At 51.0% G+C, this 20,111-nt stretch overlaps 1 protein-coding gene across 1 annotated transcript in view; it reads right to left on the bottom strand.

Annotated features, from left to right (window-relative positions):
* The window catches only part of mtmr12 (myotubularin related protein 12), a 49,443-nt gene extending 31,413 nt beyond the window's left edge, over nucleotides 1-18,030 (bottom strand). Inside the window, exon 1 of the mRNA XM_084177426.1 lies at nucleotides 17,784-18,030. Coding sequence (XP_084033552.1) covers nucleotides 17,784-17,855 — 72 coding nt within the window. The 5' untranslated portion in view covers nucleotides 17,856-18,030. The remainder of the gene's footprint in view (nucleotides 1-17,783) is intronic.
* Between the last annotated feature and the right edge of the window lie 2,081 nt (nucleotides 18,031-20,111).

Here is a 20,111-nt window from a genome sequence, read left to right as displayed (position 1 = left end):
TTAAAGCTGTGGCCATAGATAAGGCTCATTTTAAAGCTGTGACCATAGATAAGGCTCATTTTAAAGCCGTGGCCATAGATAAGGCTCATTTTAAAGCTGTGACCATAGACAAGCCAAACTCAACTGGCGGACCGCGTTCCCCAGAGAAGGGTCAATCCGGACCGGACAACAGCGCATTTTGTTCTATAAAAGTCAATCAATTATTTTTTGACCGTTTTAGAAAACCGGGCGCAGCGGCCACTCTACCTCAGTAACCTCTCCCTCTCCCCTCTCCCTCTCCCTCGTCCCTCCCCCTCGTCCCTCCCCCTCGTCCCTCTCCCTCGTCCCTCTCCCCTCGTCCCTCTCCCCTCGTCCCTCGTCCCTCTCCCCTCGTCCCTCTCCCTCGTCCCTCCCCCTCGTCCCTCTCCCCTCGTCCCTCTCGTCCCTCTCCCCTCGTCCCTCTCCCCTCTCCCTCGTCCCTCGCCCCTCGTCCCTCTCCCCTCTCCCCTCTCCCTCGTCCCTCTCCCCTTGTCCCTCTCCCTCGTCCCTCTCCCCTCTCCCCTCTCCCTCGTCCCTCTCCCCTCGTCCCTCTCCCTCTCCCCTCGTCCCTCTCCCTCTCCCCTCGTCCCTCTCCCCTCTCCCCTCGTCCCTCGCCCCTCGTCCCTCTCCCTCTCCCCTCGTCCCTCTCCCCCTCTCCCTCGCCCCTCGTCCCTCTCCCTCGTCCCGCTCCCCTCGTCCCTCTCCCCTCTCCCCTCTCCCTCGTCCCTCTCCCCTCTCCCCTCGTCCCTCTCCCTCACCCCTCTCCCCTCGTCCCTCGCCCCTCTCCCTCTCCCCTCGTCCCTCTCCCCCTCTCCCTCGCCCCTCTCCCTCGTCCCGCTCCCCTCGTCCCTCTCCCTCGTCCCGCTCCCCTCGTCCCTCTCCCCTCTCCCTCGTCCCTCTCCCTCTCCCCTCTCCCCTCGTCCCTCGCCCCTCGTCCCTCTCCCTCTCCCCTCGTCCCTCTCCCCCTCTCCCCTCGTCCCTCTCCCTCGTCCCGCTCCCCTCTCCCCTCGTCCCTCTCCCTCGCCCCTCTCCCCTCGTCCCTCTCCCCTCGTCCCTCTCCCCTCTCCCTCGTCCCTCTCCCCTCTCCCCTCTCCCTCGTCCCTCTCCCCTCTCCCCTCTCCCTCGCCCCTCTCCCCTCGTCCCTCTCCCCTCGTCCCTCTCCCCTCGTCCCTCTCCCTCGTCCCTCTCCCCTCGTCCCTCTCCCTCGCCCCTCTCCCCTCTCCCTCTCCCTCGTCCCGCTCCCCTCGTCCCTCTCCCCTCGTCCCTCGTCCCTCTCCCCTCGTCCCTCTCCCCTCTCCCCCTCGTCCCTCTCCCTCGCCCCTCTCCCCTCTCCCCCTCGTCCCTCTCCCCTCGTCCCTCTCCCCTCGTCCCTCTCCCCTCGTCCCGCTCCCCTCGTCCCTCGTCCCTCTCCCCTCTCCCCCTCTCCCCTCGTCCCTCTCCCCTCGTCCCTCGTCCCTCTCCCCTCGTCCCTCTCCCCCTCTCCCCTCGTCCCTCTCCCCCTCTCCCTCGCCCCTCTCCCTCGTCCCGCTCCCCTCGTCCCTCTCCCTCGTCCCGCTCCCCTCGTCCCTCTCCCCTCTCCCCTCTCCCTCGTCCCTCTCCCCTCTCCCCTCGTCCCTCTCCCTCGCCCCTCTCCCCTCGTCCCTCTCCCTCTCCCCTCGTCCCTCTCCCCCTCTCCCTCGCCCCTCGTCCCTCTCCCTCGTCCCGCTCCCCTCGTCCCTCTCCCCTCTCCCTCGTCCCTCTCCCCTCTCCCCTCGTCCCTCTCCCCTCGTCCCTCTCCCCTCCGTCCCTCTCCCCTCCGTCCCTCTCCCCTCGTCCCTCTCCCCTCGTCCCTCTCCCTCGTCCCTCTCCCCTCTCCCCTCTCCCTCGTCCCTCTCCCCTCTCCCCTCGTCCCTCTCCCCCTCTCCCCTCTCCCCTCTCCCTCGTCCCTCTCCCCTCTCCCCTCGTCCCTCTCCCCTCTCCCCTCGTCCCTCTCCCCTCTCCCTCGCCCCTCTCCCCTCGTCCCTCTCCCCTCGCCCCTCTCCCCTCGTCCCTCTCCCTCGTCCCTCTCCCTCTCCCTCGTCCCGCTCCCCTCGTCCCTCTCCCCTCGTCCCTCTCCCCTCGTCCCTCTCCCTCTCCCCTCTCCCCCTCGTCCCTCTCCCCTCTCCCCTCTCCCCTCGTCCCTCTCCCCTCTCCCCTCGTCCCGCTCCCCTCGTCCCTCTCCCCTCTCCCCCTCTCCCCTCGTCCCTCTCCCCTCGTCCCTCTCCCCTCGTCCCTCGTCCCTCTCCCCTCGTCCCTCTCCCCTCGTCCCTCTCCCCTCGTCCCTCGTCCCTCTCCCCTCTCCCCTCGTCCCTCTCCCTCGTCCCTCTCCCCTCGTCCCTCTCCCTCTCTCCCCTCGTCCCTCTCCCTCGCCCCTCTCCCTCTCCCCTCGTCCCTCTCCCCTCTCCCCTCGTCCCTCTCCCTCTCTCCCCTCGTCCCTCTCCCCTCTCCCCTCTCCCTCGTCCCTCTCCCCTCGTCCCTCTCCCCTCGTCCCTCTCCCCTCGTCCCTCTCCCCTCGTCCCTCGTACCTCTCCCCTCGTCCTCGCCCCTCTCCCCTCTCCCTCGTCCCTCTCCCCTCTCCCCTCGTCCCTCTCCCTCGTCCCTCTCCCCTCGTCCCTCTCCCTCGTCCCTCGTCCCTCTCCCCTCTCCCTCGCCCCTCGTCCCTCGTCCCTCTCCCTCGTCCCTCTCCCCTCGTCCCTCTCCCTCGTCCCTCTCCCCTCTCCCTCGTCCCTCTCCCTCTCCCCTCTCCCCTCGTCCCTCGTCCCTCTCCCCTCGTCCCTCTCCCCTCTCCCCTCGTCCCTCTCCCCTCGTCCCTCTCCCCTCGTCCTCGCCCCTCTCCCTCGTCCCTCTCCCCTCTCCCCTCGTCCCTCGTCCCTCTCCCCTCGTCCCTCTCCCTCGTCCCTCTCCCCTCGTCCCTCTCCCTCGTCCCTCTCCCCTCTCCCTCGCCCCTCTCCCCTCGTCCCTCGTCCCTCTCCCTCGTCCCTCTCCCCTCGTCCCTCGTCCCTCTCCCCTCTCCCTCGTCCCTCTCCCCTCTCCCTCGTCCCTCGTCCCTCGTCCCTCTCCCTCGTCCCTCGTCCCGCTCCCCTCGCCCCTCTCCCCTCTCCCTCCTCCCCTCGTCCCGCTCCCCTCGTCCCTCGCCCCTCTCCCCCTCGCCCCTCTCCCCTCTCCCCCTCGTCCCTCTCCCCTCGTCCCTCTCCCCTCGTCCCTCTCCCCTCGTCCCTCTCCCTCGTCCCTCTCCCCCTCTCCCCTCTCCCCTCTCCCTCGTCCCTCTCCCTCTCTCCCCTCGTCCCTCTCCCCTCTCCCTCGCCCCTCTCCCCTCTCCCCTCTCCCCTCGTCCCTCTCCCTCGTCCCTCTCCCCTCTCCCCTCGTCCCTCTCCCTCTCTCCCCTCTCCCCCTCGCCCCTCGTCCCTCTCCCCTCTCCCCTCGTCCCTCTCCCCTCTCCCCTCTCCCTCTCCCCTCGTCCCTCTCCCTCTCCCCTCGTCCCTCTCCCCTCTCCCTCTCCCCTCTCCCTCGTCCCTCTCCCTCGTCCCTCTCCCCTCTCCCTCTCCCCTCTCCCTCGTCCCTCTCCCCCTCTCCCCTCGTCCCTCTCCCCCTCGTCCCTCTCCCCCTCTCCCCTCTCCCCTCGTCCCTCTCCCCTCGTCCCTCTCCCCTCGTCCCTCTCCCCCTCGCCCCTCTCCCCTCTCCCCCTCCCCTCGTCCCTCTCCCCTCGTCCCTCTCCCTCGTCCCTCTCCCCCTCTCCCCTCTCCCCTCTCCCTCGTCCCTCTCCCTCTCTCCCCTCGTCCCTCTCCCCTCTCCCTCGCCCCTCTCCCCTCTCCCCTCTCCCCCGTCCCTCTCCCCTCGTCCCTCTCCCTCGTCCCTCTCCCTCTCCCCTCTCCCCTCGTCCCTCTCCCTCTCTCCCCTCTCCCCCTCGCCCCTCGTCCCTCTCCCCTCTCCCCTCGTCCCTCTCCCCTCTCCCCTCTCCCCTCGTCCCTCTCCCCTCTCCCTCTCCCCTCGTCCCTCTCCCCTCTCCCTCTCCCCTCTCCCTCGTCCCTCTCCCTCGTCCCTCTCCCCTCTCCCTCTCCCCTCTCCCTCGTCCCTCTCCCCCTCTCCCCTCGTCCCTCTCCCCCTCGTCCCTCTCCCCCTCTCCCCTCTCCCCTCTCCCCTCGTCCCTCTCCCCTCGTCCCTCTCCCCTCGCCCCTCTCCCCTCGCCCTCTCCCTCTCCCTCTCCCTCGTCCCGCTCCCCTCGTCCCTCGTCCCTCTCCCCCTCGTCCCTCTCCCTCGCCCCTCTCCCCCTCGTCCCTCTCCCCTCTCCCTCGCCCCTCTCCCCTCTCCCCCTCGTCCCTCTCCCTCGCCCCTCTCCCCCTCGTCCCTCTCGTCCCTCTCCCCTCTCCCTCTCCCTCTCCCCTCGTCCCTCTCCCCTCGTCCCTCTCCCCTCTCCCTCGTCCCTCTCCCTCTCCCCTCGTCCCTCTCCCCCTCCCCTCTCCCTGTTAATATCACAGATAGGAGCTTAGTTACCAGGATCTTTGGTAATATGGCTAAAAAAATTGACAAGTTGACTCTGAAAACCACATATTCAAAGACAGGTGGACAGAACAGCATTCATTCATTCTCCCTCCAACTAGCACAAAACCAATGTGCCTGACATGATATATGATATGATGCCTGATATATGATATGATGCCTGATATAATATGATATGATATCTGATTTGATGCCTGATATATGATATGATGCCTGACATGATATATGATATGATGCCTGACATGATATATGATATGATGCCCATGGGGCGGCGCACAATTGGCCCAGCGTCGTCCAGAGTAGGGGAGGGAATGGCCGGCAGGGATGTAGCTCAGTTGGTAGAGCATGGCGTTTGCAAAGCCAGGGTTGTGGGTTCGATTCCCACGTGGGGCCAGTATGAAAAAATAAAAATAAAATAATGTATGCACTCACTAACTGTAAGTAGCTCTGGATAAGAGCGTCTGCTAAATGACTAAAATGTAAATGTAAATATGATAAGATGCCTGATATAATATGACATGATGCCTGATATATGATATGATGCCTGATATGCAGTGAGTCGTAGCTCTCCTGAAAAGTGCCCATGTTAAGCACCATTATGACACCAGGCATAGTAAATTGGATCAGACGTATCCCCTGAACACGGAGGTGAGAACAAACTAGATTAACCAACTCAAATCCCAATATGAGACGTCCACCAAAATCCTTGTCAATTCCCTGACAGCCCAACAACGTGCAATGGAGTGTTCACTGAGGATAACTTGGTTTTGGAAAAACACAACAACAAAAAACATTTTCAGATGCTGAGATAATGCAAATAATGCATGTGTGAAGTTTCTGACACCTTGCTTGAAGGTAAACAAAAAGATGAGCTCAGAGAAAAGATCAAAACAGATCCCACAGCCATGAGGAGAACTGAAATATTAGCTGAATATTTAAACTTCACAACTTGATGAGGCCATTCAGAATGCACCATGCATTTCATTAGGATGAATTAAAATGCGGCTTTGAAGGAGCCGGCTGGTGATCGGCTTTGAAGGAGCCGGCTGGTGATCGGCTTTGAAGGAGCCGGCTGGTGATCGGCTTTGAAGGAGCCGGCTGGTGATCGGCTTTGAAGGAGCCGGCTGGTGATCGGCTTTGAAGGAGCCGGCTGGTGATCGGCTTTGAAGGAGCCGGCTGGTGATCGGCTTTGAAGGAGCCGGCTGGTGATCGGCTTTGAAGGAGCCGGCTGGTGATCGGCTCTGAAGGAGCCGGCTGGTGATCGGCTCTGAAGGAGCCGGCTGGTGATCGGCTCTGAAGGAGCAGGCTGGTGATCGGCTTTGAAGGAGCCGGCTGGTGATCGGCTTTGAAGGAGCCGGCTGGTGATCGGCTTTGAAGGAGCCGGCTGGTGATCGGCTTTGAAGGAGCCGGCTGGTGATCGGCTTTGAAGGAGCCGGCTGGTGATCGGCTTTGAAGGAGCCGGCTGGTGATCGGCTTTGAAGGAGCCGGCTGGTGATCGGCTTTGAAGGAGCCGGCTGGTGATCGGCTTTGAAGGAGCCGGCTGGTGATCGGCTTTGAAGGAGCCGGCTGGTGATCGGCTCTGAAGGAGCAGGCTGGTGATCGGCTCTGAAGGAGCCGGCTGGTGATCGGCTTTGAAGGAGCCGGCTGGTGATCGGCTTTGAAGGAGCCGGCTGGTGATCGGCTTTGAAGGAGCCGGCTGGTGATCGGCTTTGAAGGAGCCGGCTGGTGATCGGCTTTGAAGGAGCCGGCTGGTGATCGGCTTTGAAGGAGCCGGCTGGTGATCGGCTTTGAAGGAGCCGGCTGGTGATCGGCTTTGAAGGAGCCGGCTGGTGATCGGCTTTGAAGGAGCCGGCTGGTGATCGGCTTTGAAGGAGCCGGCTGGTGATCGGCTCTGAAGGAGCCGGCTGGTGATCGGCTCTGAAGGAGCCGGCTGGTGATTGGCTCTGAAGGAGCCGGCTGGTGATTGGCTCTGAAGGAGCCGGCTGGTGATTGGCTTTGAAGGAGCAGGCTGGTGATTGGCTCTGAAGGAGCCGGCTGGTGATTGGCTCTGAAGGAGCCGGCTGGTGATTGGCTCTGAAGGAGCAGGCTGGTGATTGGCTCTGAAGGAGCCGGCTGGTGATTGGCTCTGAAGGAGCCGGCTGGTGATCGTGACCCCGTCCCTTTCTGGGGAAAGATGGCGCCTGCAGCTGATGTCCCTGTTCAGGAAACTGGCGCTACACATCCTGACCATGTTTGGATCCACAGACAGCTGGCGCTACACATCCTGACCATGTTTGGATCCACAGACAGCTGTGAATCAGCCTTCTCCACAATGAACTTTATTAAAAAACAAATACCGCACCAGGCTCACCAATGAACACCTGCACCAGTGTCTCAGAGTTTCTCTCACACCATTTGTGCCAAAGTTCAAAGCATTGGCAGGAGACAGAAAGTGTAATTTCTCTCATTACTGCAAGGCAAGGCCCAGAGGGACTTATACATGAATATAGCATGGCTCACAGTGATGTTCTGTGCATTCAGATTATTATTTTAGTTAAACTCTCCTTTGTTCTCCAGAAAACATGCACTTTATTTTAAATTAATAATAATAATAATTCAAGGCCAATGCACTTTTTGCATAGACAATTATGCAACCACTTCTGTTCTTCAGCAATGTTGATGCAATGTTGCACATGTTTACATTTGAAAGAAGTTGTAATTAATTCAAATTCTTAGTCATTTAATGTATTTAATGTGCATTTTATATAACAACATGTTTCCTAAGTCGTAGACGACTATGTTGGTTACTACGCTGATAAAGGACGATCTCCATCCGGACATTGGTGTCTCTGGACCTTCTCAAATAGTAGTTGAGTTCCCCCCTTTCATAGATAATACTAATTTTAAAGCTGTGACCATAGTTAATTTTCATTTTAATGCTGTGACCATAGATAAGGATCATTTTAAAGCTCTGTAGCCCAATTGGTAGAGCATGGCGCTTGCAACGCCAGGGTAGTGGGTTCGATCCCCGGGACCACTCATACGTAAAAATGTATGCGCACATGACTGTAAGTCGCTTTGGATAAAAGCGTCTGCTAAATGGCATATTATTATTATTATTATTAATTATTATTGTTAATTTTAATGCTGTGACCATAGTTAAGGCTCGTTTTAAAGCTGTGACCATAGTTAATGTTAATTTTAAAGCTGTGACCATCAATAAGGCTCGTTTTAAAGCTGTGACCATCGATAAGGCTCGTTTTAAAGCTGTGACCATCGATAAGGCTCGTTTTAAAGCTGTGACCATCAATAAGGCTCGTTTTAAAGCTGTGACCATCAATAAGGCTCGTTTTAAAGCTGTGACCATCGATAAGGCTCGTTTTAAAGCTGTGACCATCGATAAGGCTCGTTTTAAAGCTGTGACCATCGATAAGGCTGGTTTTAAAGCTGTGGGCTACTGCACACTGCTGGTTTCCTGATACTGTTGACACTTCTGGCCTCACAGAGGAAGTCAACTATTTCTGTATTAGTATCTGAACTGCAGCCCTCCTCCTATTTCCATCTAAAGACGCAGCTAGGCTTAGCTAATGTGAGATAGTCAAACGCAGCCCTATATTCAGTCAGAGATATCCAGGCCTTATTGAGCTTGGAAGATGCACACTGCAGAGTGGCCAGAGAGTAGGATATTCCTCTTGGTAGTAAAACAGAGTCCCATTTTATTCACAAATGGATTGAATATTGGAATGTGTGTGAGATGGTAAAATGTAGCCCTGTAAATATCCAGTTAGAGAGAGGAGTCCAATACCCAGGGTCATAGCCCTACATTCAGTTAGATCCCTTTCATACCAATACATTTCCCCCGCCAACTTTACCATACCACCTACTTTACCATACCGTCAACTTTACCATACCGTCAACTTTTTTCCACCTTTTCTTTATATCTGAAAGGTATTGCCGGTATCAAAGCCAAAACGTTGATTTCCTCCAAACGACTTAGTATTAATTTCAGTAAAGTTCTGCCTACGGTTTAGTATGAAACGTAGCCGTAATGCTGAGGAGGAACGCACTACGCTCTTAAAGTCTTCATGGTTGCTAGGCAGCACCCTGATAATGTCCTCATGCCAGTTCTCAACTTTGCAAGCCATGTCACTTCGCCCAGCTCTTCGCATTGCCCACCACTAAGCATGCACTGTTTTCTTAAACCACAACTGGATGGATCCATAAAGAATGACTGTGGTAATAAATATCACTGAATAACAAAAATATTGGAATAAAGTTGCCTAATGCAATTGAAGGAATGTATCAAATTGCTTTCCACCTGGCTACCACTACCCCGGCCACCAGCTCTGCCCCCTCCGCTGCAACTTGCCCATGCCCCCCCCCGCTTCTCCTTCACACAAATTCAGACAGCTGATGTTCTGAAAGAGCTGCAAAATCTGGACCCCTACAAATCAGCTGGGCTAGACAATCTGGACCCTTTCTTTCTAAAATTAGCCGCCGAAATTGTCGCACCCCCTATTACCAGCCTGTTCAACCTCTCTTTCGTATCGTCTGAGATCCCCAGAGATTGGAAAGCTGCCGCGGTCATCCCCCTCTTCAAAGGGGGTGACACTCTAGATCCAAACTGTTACAGACCTATATCCATCCTGCCCTGCCTTTCGAAAGTATTTGAAAGCCAAGTTAACAAACAGATCACCGACCATTTCGAATCCCACCGTACCTTCTCCGCTATGCAATCTGGTTTCTGAGCTGGTCATGGGTGCAACTCAGCCACGCTAAAGGTCCTAAACGATATTATAACCGCGATCGATAAAAGACGGTACTGTGCAGCCGTCTTCATCGACCTGGCCAAGGCTTTCGACTCCGTCAATCACCGCATTCTTATTGGCAGACTAAATAGCCTTGGTTTCTCAAATGACTGCCTCACCTGGTTCACCAACTACTTATCAGATAGAGTTCAATGTCTCAAATCGGAGGGCCTGTTGTCTGGACCTCTGGCAGTCTCTATGGGGGTGCCACAGGGTTCAATTCTCGGGCCGACACTTTTCTCAGTGTATATCAATGATGTCGCTCTTGCTGCTGGTGACTCTCAGATCCACCTCTACGCAGACGACACCATTTTGTATACATCTGGCCCTTCATTGGACACTGTGTTAACAAACCTCGAAACGAGCTTCAATGCCATACAACACTCCTTCCGTAGCCTCCAAATGCTCTTAAACGCTAGTAAAACTAAATGCATGCTCTTCAATCGAACGCTGCTTGCACCCGCCCGCCCGACTAGAATCACTACTCTCGGCGGGTCTGACTTAGAATATGTGGACAACAACAAATACCTACAGTGGGGAGAACAAGTATTTGATACACTGCCGATTTTGCAGGTTTTCCTACTTACAAAGCATGTAGAGGTCTGTAATTTTTTATCATAGGTACACTTCAACTGTGAGAGACGGAATCTAAAACAAAAATCCAGAAAATCACATTGTATGATTTTTAAGTAATTCATTTGCATTTTATTGCATGACATAAGTATTTGATCACCTACCAACCAGTAAGAATTCTGGGTCTCACAGACCTGTTAGTTTTTCTTTAAGAAGCCCTCCTGTTCTCCACTCATTACCTGCACCTGTTTGAACTCATTACCTGTATAAAAGACACCTGTCCACACACTCAATCAAACAGACTCCAACCTCTCCACAATGGCCAAGACCAGAGAGCTGTGTAAGGACATCAGGGATAAAATTGTAGACCTGCACAAGGCTGGGATGGGCTACAGGACAATAGGCAAGCAGCTTGGTGAGAAGGCAACAACTGTTGGCGCAATTAATAGAAAATTGAAGAAGTTCAAGATGACGGTCAATCACCCTCGGTCTGGGGCTCCATGCAAGATCTCACCTCGTGGGGCATCAATGATCATGAGGAAGGTGAGGGTTCAGCCCAGAACTACACGGCAGGACCTGGTCAATGACCTGAAGAGAGCTGGGACCACAGTCTCAAAGAAAACCATTAGTAACACACTACGCCGTCATGGATTAAAATCCTGCAGCGCACGCAAGGTCCCCCTGCTCAAGCCAGCGCATGTCCAGGCCCGTCTGAAGTTCGCCAATGACCATCTGGATGATCCAGAGGAGGAATGGGAGAAGGTCATGTGGTCTGATGAGACAAAAATAGAGCTTTTTGGTCTAAACTCCACTCGCCGTGTTTGGAGGAAGAAGAAGGATGAGTACAACCCCAAGAACACCATCCCAACCGTGAAGCATTGAGGTGGAAACATCATTCTTTGGGGATGCTTTTCTGCAAAGGGGACAGGACGACTGCACCGTATTGAGGGGAGGATGGATGGGGCCATGTAGCATTGAAGATGGGTCGTGGCTGGGTCTTCCAGCATGACAACGACCCGAAACACACAGCCAGGGCAACTAAGGAGTGGCTCCGTAAGAAGCATCTCAAGGTCCTGGAGTGGCCTAGCCAGTCTCCAGACCTGAACCCAATAGAAAATCTTTGGAGGGAGCTGAAAGTCCGTATTGGCCAGCGACAGCCCCGAAACCTGAAGGATCTGGAGAAGGTCTGTATGGAGGAGTGGGACAAAATCCTTGCTGCAGTGTGTGCAAACCTGGTCAAGACCTACAGGAAACGTATGATCTCTGTAATTGCAAACAAAGGTTTCTGTACCAAATATTAAGTTCTGCTTTTCTGATGTATCAAATACTTATGTCATGCAATAAAATGCAAATGAATTACTTAAAAATCATACAATGTGATTTTCTGGATTTTTGATTTTCCGTCTCTCACAGTTGAAGTGTACCTATGATAAAAATTACAGACCTCTACATGCTTTGTAAGTAGGAAAACCTGCAAAATCGGCAGTGTATCAAATACTTGTTCTCCCCACTGTAGGTGTCTGGTTAGACCGTAAATTCTCCTTCCAGACTCACATTAAGCATCTCCAATCCAAAGTTAAATCTAGAATCGGCTTCCTATTTCGCAACAAAGCCTCCTTCACTCATGCTGCCAAACATGCCCTCGTAAAACTGACTATCCTACCGATCCTTGACTTTGGCGATGTCATTTACAAAATAGCTTCCAACACTCTACTCAGCAAATTGGATGTAGTCTATCACACTGCCATCCGTTTTGTCACCAAAGCCCCATATACTACCCACCATTGTGACCTGTACGCTCTCATTGGCTGGCCCTCACTACATACAGTGCTATGAAAAAGTATTTGCCCCCTTTCTAATTTTCTCCACTTTTGCATATTTGCGATACTGATTGTTATCAGATCTTCAACCAAAACCTAATATTAGATAAAGGGAACATCTGTATTCCCAGTCATGTGAAATCCATAAATTAGGGCCTAATGAATGTATTTCAATTGACTGATTTCCTTATATGAACTGTAACTCAGTAAAATCTTTGGAATTGTTGCATTTATATTTTGTTCAGTGTAGATGCGAATATCAGCACCGCCATCACAGCGTGGGGACTCCTATTGATAATCACAGCGTGGGGACTCCTATTGATAATCACAGCGTGGGGACTCCTATTGATAATCACAGCGTGGGGACTCCTATTGATAATCACAGCGTGGGGACTCCTATTGATAATCACAGCGTGGGGACTCCTATTGATAATCACAGCGTGGGGACTCCTATTGATAAATCAATACGTCAGATTTTTGTTTTCACTGAATCTCTGTTTGGATATTGGTCAGGCTACAATTAGACTGGTAACATTTGAGCTAAAATGAGGTGAGTGCTCCTCATGATCATCTGGTCTAGTTGGATCGGTTATCAGAACATTTTTACATGTTATGTAGTTTGAAAAGTGGATTATTTTGCTCTTCAGTCACAGTCGTTTAGTAACCCAGGCCTCCTCCCGACCAGAAGTCTGTGACTCCACTGACTTGCCTCAATCAATGTGATTTTGTTTCACTGAACCTCCGTCTCTATAGGCTATTTGGTTCATTGGTTTCTGGCCAGGCAACTGGAGGTGGTATAGCTCATCTGTCACTGATCAGAAACATTTAGCATGCTATAATGTAGCCTAAATCAAGTGATCATCTATCACTGATCAGAAACATTTAGCATGCTATAATGTAGCCTAAATCAAGAGTAGGCCTATTATTTTGCTCAATCGACAGACTCGCATGCTTTTGAAAATATAGATTGCTATTATTTTCTATCGGTATCATGATGAAGATACTTTCGATGTAAGAACCTACGCCTGCTCCCTAACAAAGTGGAGGAAAGAGATGAAACGTGGATAAAAAAATAAAAGCAGGAGTCTCTGAATGTCGGGTTCAAGTCCGGGCTCTGGCTGGGCCACTCAAGGACATTCAGAGATTTGGGCGTTGTCTTGGCTGTGTGCTTAGGGTCGTTGTCCTATTGGAAGGTGAACCTTCACCCCAGTCTGAGGTCCTGAGCGCTCTGGAGCAGGTTTTCATCAAGGATCTCTCTGTACTTTGCTCCGTTCATCTTTCCCTCGATCCTGACTAGTCTCCCAGTCCCTGCCGCTGAAAAACATCCCCACAGCATGATGCTGCCACCACCATGCTTCACCGTAGGGATGGTGCCAGGTTTCCTCCAGACGTGACGCTTGGCATTCAGGCCAAAGCATTTCATCTTGGATTCATCAGACTAGAGAATCTTGTTTCTCATGGTCTGAGAATCCTTTAGGTGCCTTTTGTCAAACTCCAAGCTGGCTGTCATGTGCCTTTTACTGAGGAATGGCTTTCGTCTGGTCACTCCTCATTGGTGGAGTGCTGCTTTGTCAGAGTGACCATCGGGTTCTTGGTCACCACCCTGACCCAAGGCCCTTCTCCCCGATTGTTCAGTTTGGCTGGCCGAGCGGCCAGCTCTAGGAAAAGTCTTGGTGGTTCCAAACTTCTTCCATTTAAGAATGATGGAGGCCATTGTGTTCTTGGGGACCTTCAAATGCTGCAGAATGTTTTTGGTACCCTTCCCCAGATCTGTGCCTCGACACAATCCTGTCTCGGAGCTCTACGGACAATTCCTTCAACCTCATGGCTTGGTTTTTGCTCTGACATGCACTGTCAACTGTGGGACCTTATATAGACAGGTGTGTGCCTTTCCAAATCATGTCCAATCAATTGAATTTACCACAGGTGGACTCCAATCAAGTTGTAGGAACATCTCTCAAGTTGATCAATGGAAACAGGATGCACCTGAGCTCAATTTCGAGTCTCATAGCAAAGGGATACTTATGTAAATAAGGTATTTCTGTTTTCTATTTTTAATACATTTGGTAAAATGTCTAAAAACCTGTTTTCGCTTTGCGATTATGGGGTATTGGTGTGTAGATTGCTGAGGATTTGTACTTATTTAATCAAGTTTAGAATAAGGCCGTAACGTAACACAATGTGGAAAAAGTCAAGGGGTCTGAATACTTTCCCAATACACTGTGTGTGTGTTGACCGTGATCTGGTGGGCGTGTCTTGTCTGTTTAATGAACAAAATAAGGAACTACGGATTTCATTTGGATGGTCAGCCATGGCTGCACAGACCCATAACATAGACCTAATTAAACTCAAAATATGCTCTTTTCTTTTCTTTTGAAAATACATTTTATTTAGTCTTATAATGTTTCTTAGGACCTGCCTAAACTAATTAATAATGGATTTCCTGATGGTGTATATTCTCAATGGATTTATTAAAAATAGACCCCACCCACATCTACACACCACTACTACCACTCGTCCCCAGCCTGTCGGCATTCCAGCACGGGACGTATAAAAGATGCAGGCAAGAATGTGGTAGAAATGGGCCTGTTTATAAAGGGGGTAGAAATGGGCCTGTTTATAAAGGGGGTAGAAATGGGCCTGTTTATAAAGGGGGTAGAAATGGGCCCGTTTATAAAGGGGGTAGAAATGGGCCTGTTTATAAAGGGGGTAGAAATGGGCCTGTTTATAAAGGGGGTAGAAATGGGCCCGTTTATAAAGGGGGTAGAAATGGGCCTGTTTATAAAGGGGGTAGAAATGGGCCCGTTTATAAAGGGGGTAGAAATGGGCCTGTTTATAAAGGGGGTAGAAATGGGCCTGTTTATAAAGGGGGTAGAAATGGGCCTGTTTATAAAGGGGGTAGAAATGGGCCTGTTTATAAAGGGGGTAGAAATGGGCCCGTTTATAAAGGGGGTAGAAATGGGCCTGTTTATAAAGGGGGTAGAAATGGGCCCGTTTATAAAGGGGGTAGAAATGGGCCCGTTTATAAAGGGGGTAGGAATGGGCCTGTTTATAAAGGGGGTAGAAATGGGCCTGTTTATAAAGGGGGTAGAAATGGGCCTGTTTATAAAGGGGGTAGGAATGGGCCTGTTTATAAAGGGGGTAGAAATGGGCCTGTTTATAAAGGGGGTCATATAAACATTACACATCCTTTTACCTCTTACACTATATATACACAAAAGTATGTGGACACCCCTTCAAATGAGTGGATTCAGATATTTACGTAAAAATGTATGCACACATGACTGTAAGTCGCTTTGGATAAAAGCGTCTGCTAAATGGCATATTATTATTATTATTATATTATTTATATTATATATTTCAGCCACACCTGTTACTGACAGGTGTATAAAATCGAGCACACAGCCATGCAATCTCCATAGACAAACATTGGCAGTAGAATGGCCCATACTGAAGAGCTCAGTGACTTTCAACTTCGCACCGTCGTAGGATGCCACCTTTCCAACATGTCAGTTCGTTGAATATCTGCCCTGCTAGAGCTGCCCTGGTCAACTGTAAGTGCTGTTATTGTGAAGTGGAAACCTCTAGGAGCAACGCCGGCTCAGCCCTGAAGTGGTAGGCCACACAACCTTACAGAACGGGACCGGCGAATGCTGAAGCGCAAAAAAAATCTAACTGCGTCTGGAAGCAAAATCAGCACAATCACTTTTTGTCGGGAGCTTCATGAAATGGGTTTCCGTGGCCGAGCAGCCGCACACAAGCCTAAGATCACCATGCGCAATGCCAAGCGTCAGCTGGAGTGGTGTAAAGCTCGCCGCCTGGAGTGATGAATCACGCTTCACCATCTGGCAGTCCGACAGACAAATCTGGGTTTGGCGGATGCCAGGAGAACGCTACATGCCCCAATGCATAGTGCCAACTGTAAAGTTTGGCGGAGGAGGAATAATGGTCTGGGGCTGTTTTCATTTTGGGTTAGGCCCCTTAGTTCAAGTGAAGGGAAATCTTAACGCTACAGCATACAATGACATTCTAGACGATTCTGTGCTTCCAACTTTGTGGCAACAGTTTGGGGAAGGCCCTTTCCTGTTTCAGCATGACAATGCCCCCGTGCACAAAGCGAGGACCATACAGAAATAGTTTGTTGACATCGGTGTGGAAGAACTTGACGGGCCTGCAGCAATGTTCCAACATCTAGTGGAAAGCCTTCCCAGAAGAGTGGAGGCTGTTATAGCAGCAAAGGGGGGGGGACCAACTCCATATTAATGCCCACGATTTTGGAATGAGACGTTCGACGAGCAGGTGTCCACATACTTTTGGTCATGTAGTGTATAAACATTGCCCAAAACACTGTAAACACTTTGTGAAAGCAGTATTAGAGATAGGCCTACAACATCAAGGCAATGGCCGACTTGGAAGATGAACACTGCAAACGTATTATGTTGATTGAAACAATGGTTTTCCCTTCTGTTATCAGCTGTGTGAATCAGCTCTTCTCGTCTGAACTTTATGTTGTGTACTTTGGCCCCCACCATGTTACTGGCTGCTCTTCATCATAATCAAAATGGTAGTTGGGGTAGCGTGCAGCCCCGTAGCCCACTTCACACAACACATTGTCGGAGACCTTGATAAGTGTAGCCACTACTCTCTAAACAGGGATGGAACCATCATCATCATCATCATCATCATCATCAGGGACCCCTGATTAGGAGATACTGTATCACTGAGGCTGTTCAAACATATTCACTAAACCATGTAGCGCCACTGCTTTGTAAAATATCCTTAGTATGTCCCTGCTGCTCTCCTTTCAGCATTACATTAAGGTCAGCTTCCCATAAGCTAGGATGCCATTCAGAGGACACACGAGGAGTCACAAGACCCAGAGCTTGCCTTCTCTGCTCACATTTAACATTTAAGTCATTTAGCAGACGCTCTTATCCAGAGCGACTTACAGTTAAGTGAGTGCATACATTTTTTATTTTTTCCTCCCCCCATACTGGTCCCCCGTGGGAATCGAACCCACAACCCTGCCGTTGCAAGCGCCATGCTCTACCAACTGAGCTACACGGGACTTACCACATACACATAACTGTATTATTGTGCTGGGTTAATATGTGTTTGGGAGCCAAAACTGCAGACATCAGCCGTTACCGTGTCACACGAATATGGACTACTGGGTCTGCCATGTGACGTTCATAAAACTATGACTTCCCGACCGTGGGATAACAGTATGTTACTGTTCCTTTCATGGTATTTTGACTACAATTCATTGCTGAATGACTGCTGTTCTCTAGCCAACACTGTGTTGCGTTCTTGAATAGAATAGATATTCCATCTTGCCCGTGTTAAATGTCCTACAAAAAAAAGTATTATGCTGCCTTCTGCACTTTCTGCTGAGGTTTCCTACGGAAGTTGTGTTGTTCCCACACTTCCACAGTTCAGATAGGATATATGCTATAATGGCTTGTGGATTCCCATACCGGATAATAACTCATCTACTATGATTTCAGATGGTGTTTACGGATAGAGAAATAGCAACATTGTATTGCATGTTTGCCATCTATGTTTTCTAGTTTGACTGACTAATCAATGCAGATCTGACAGTTGAAAAGTCACGCAAGCTCACTGTAAAAAAACAACAACACAAAAAAGCTGAGTCAGGAGTAACAATGTTTTAATTTATCTTGAAGTGCCTGGAAGACTCCTTACAAAAAACAACAACACTGTTACAGTTGAATGTTGTCTGCTGACAAAATATGAAGGGAGAAATCAAGCACACTATCCTACAGTCATTGAAAACATGACAAGGCACACCATTCTCCGGAGAGAAACAGTACTCTGTTCCAGGACAAACAGTTACATATCGGTTGGAAATGCTGTTTTTCCTAAAACTTTAGTTTCACGGGCTGCGGGCGGCTATAGGAACCATAACCCGCCCTGTCCCAATCATGTCAGCTAGCCAGATAGCATTTATGGTAACTAGTCCGTATGAAATGACAGGCTTTTTAGCCATCTCATCCAACATGCACACATGGCGTCCGCTAATACAGCAGCGTTTCATGGACAGACTTACCTCCGGCGTCACATAGGAAACGAAGGACGGCTTGGTAGACTTCCCACCGGCGCTCCCCAAACTACTCAACATGTCTGGAACTTCTAGCTAACAAACTACCACTTTCTCCGCTCTGACCGGGACGCAAAACAGAACATTAACCTGCTTTGACAACTGAACATCGAGCATTCACATTGGCTGAGAATACATTTTTGACAAGGAGGGTCCGACGTGATTCTCGTGATTCTATTGGATAGAACGGCTTTCGGTCTTGTATTTATGCCGCTCCTCTTCCTCATTTGGGACGTGCCGCTCCTCTTCCTCATTTGGGACGTGCCGCTCCTCTTCCTCATTTGGGACGTGCCGCTCCTCTTCCTCATTTGGGACGTGCCGCTCCTCTTCCTCATTTGGGACGTGCCGCTCCTCTTCCTCATTTGGGACGTGCCGCTCCCCTTCCTCATTTGGGACGTGCCGCTCCTCTTCCTCATTTGGGACGTGCCCGATACTGAAAGAAGAGGCGAAGCGAGAGGATTTATTCCATCCAAAATTTGTCAGCGTGAGATAAACCCTTTTTTTTGTATGACGGTCTACGAGATGGTGGAATTACCTGAGGCTTACTTGGTCAAATAGAAGTGTCGTAATGCTGTTACAAAATGTACTGAAATAAGTGGATGCCGAGTGGCAATTCCGGCAACTTTGAGAAAAACGACTTATCTGTATCTTATCCAGTGTTAATACTAATTGTAATTATTTTGTACTATAGCCTATTTATTGCCTTACCTCCATAACTTGCTACATTTGCACACACTGTATATATATTTTCTGTTGTATTTTTGACTTTGTTTTGTTTACCCCATATGTAACTCTGTGTTGTTGTTTTTATCGCACTACTTTGCTTTATCTTGGCCAGGTCGCAGTTGTAAATGAGAACTTGTTCTCAACTGGTTTACCTGGTTAAATAAAGGTTAAATAAAAATAAATAAATAAAATGTTGTTGCACACGCGTATCTGCCCTCTCATTGGCTAGCATGGTCCCACCTGATCTCACTCCATTGAGGACATGCATTAGAGGTCACTCGGCAATCTTCTCAATATAATAGATCATCTTTGAAAAGTTCTACAAAAAATTGAACCATCAACTTCTTGAATTATTGCTGAGCTCAGTACAGTACATAAGACACGCCTCATTGCTAGTGGGTTTATAGTGGTCATAGCGTGGTTATATTCTAATGTTGATTTTGAAAACTGAACCTGATCTTGGGCTGTAATGTATTTTAAATAAACAAAATTAACAAACATTTCGTTTCTTTGACGGTAATTGGTGCACTAGTATGAGTCCAGGGACTGTCAGCAGAGGAAGCAGGCTATGGCCATCCCATTGTGCGGTCTTCCTGTTTTGAAGGGATAAAGAATGGTCCGTCTAACCTCCATCATCATATCCTGTTGAGACACGGTCAGTAAAAACGTCTGTCTAAACTCATTCATCATATCCTGTTGGGACACGGTCAGTAAACCGTCGTCTGCACCGAGGTAAATATCTCCATGGTTCCATGTTGTTTCATAAAGCCACTTGGAGCTTTACACAGCCGATCATGAAGTGTGAAAGTGCTGTGAGGTGATGTCTCCATACATAGGAACATAGGGAGAAGAGACAAACCACTCAGTCCAGAAGTCCTTCATTCAGGAAATGTCTTTATTCTGCACAGGTAATAAGAGACACAGAGCGAGAGAGAGAAAGGCTGACTGACAGGCAGCGCGAGAGAGAAAGGCTGACTGACAGGCAGCGCGAGAGAGAGAAAGGCTGACTGACAGGCAGCGAGAGAGAGAGAAAGGCTGACTGACAGGCAGCACGAGAGAAAGGCTGACTGACAGGCAGCGCGAGAGAGAAAGGCTGACTGACAGGCAGCGCGAGAGAGAGAGAAAGGCTGACTGACAGGCAGCACGAGAGAGAAAGGCAGACTGACAGGCAGCGAGAGAGAGAGAAAGGCTGACTGACAGGCAGCGAGAGAGAGAGAAAGGCTGACTGACAGGCAGCACGAGAGAAAGGCTGACTGACAGGCAGCGAGAGAGAGAGAAAGGCTGACTGACAGGCAGCGAGAGAGAGAGAAAGGCTGACTGACAGGCAGCGAGAGAGAGAGAAAGGCTGACTGACAGGCAGCGAGAGAGAGAGAAAGGCTGACTGACAGGCAGCACGAGAGAGAGAGAAAGGCTGACTGACAGGCAGCGAGAGAGAGAAAGGCTGACTGACAGGCAGCGAGAGAGAGAGAAAGGCTGACTGACAGGCAGCACGAGAGAAAGGCTGACTGACAGGCAGCGCGAGAGAGAAAGGCTGACTGACAGGCAGCGCGA

This window comes from Coregonus lavaretus (genome assembly GCF_964263955.1).
Source record: "Coregonus lavaretus genome assembly, chromosome: 14".
Lineage (NCBI taxonomy): Eukaryota > Metazoa > Chordata > Actinopteri > Salmoniformes > Salmonidae > Coregonus > Coregonus lavaretus.
This window is presented reverse-complemented; position numbering and strand designations above follow the sequence as displayed.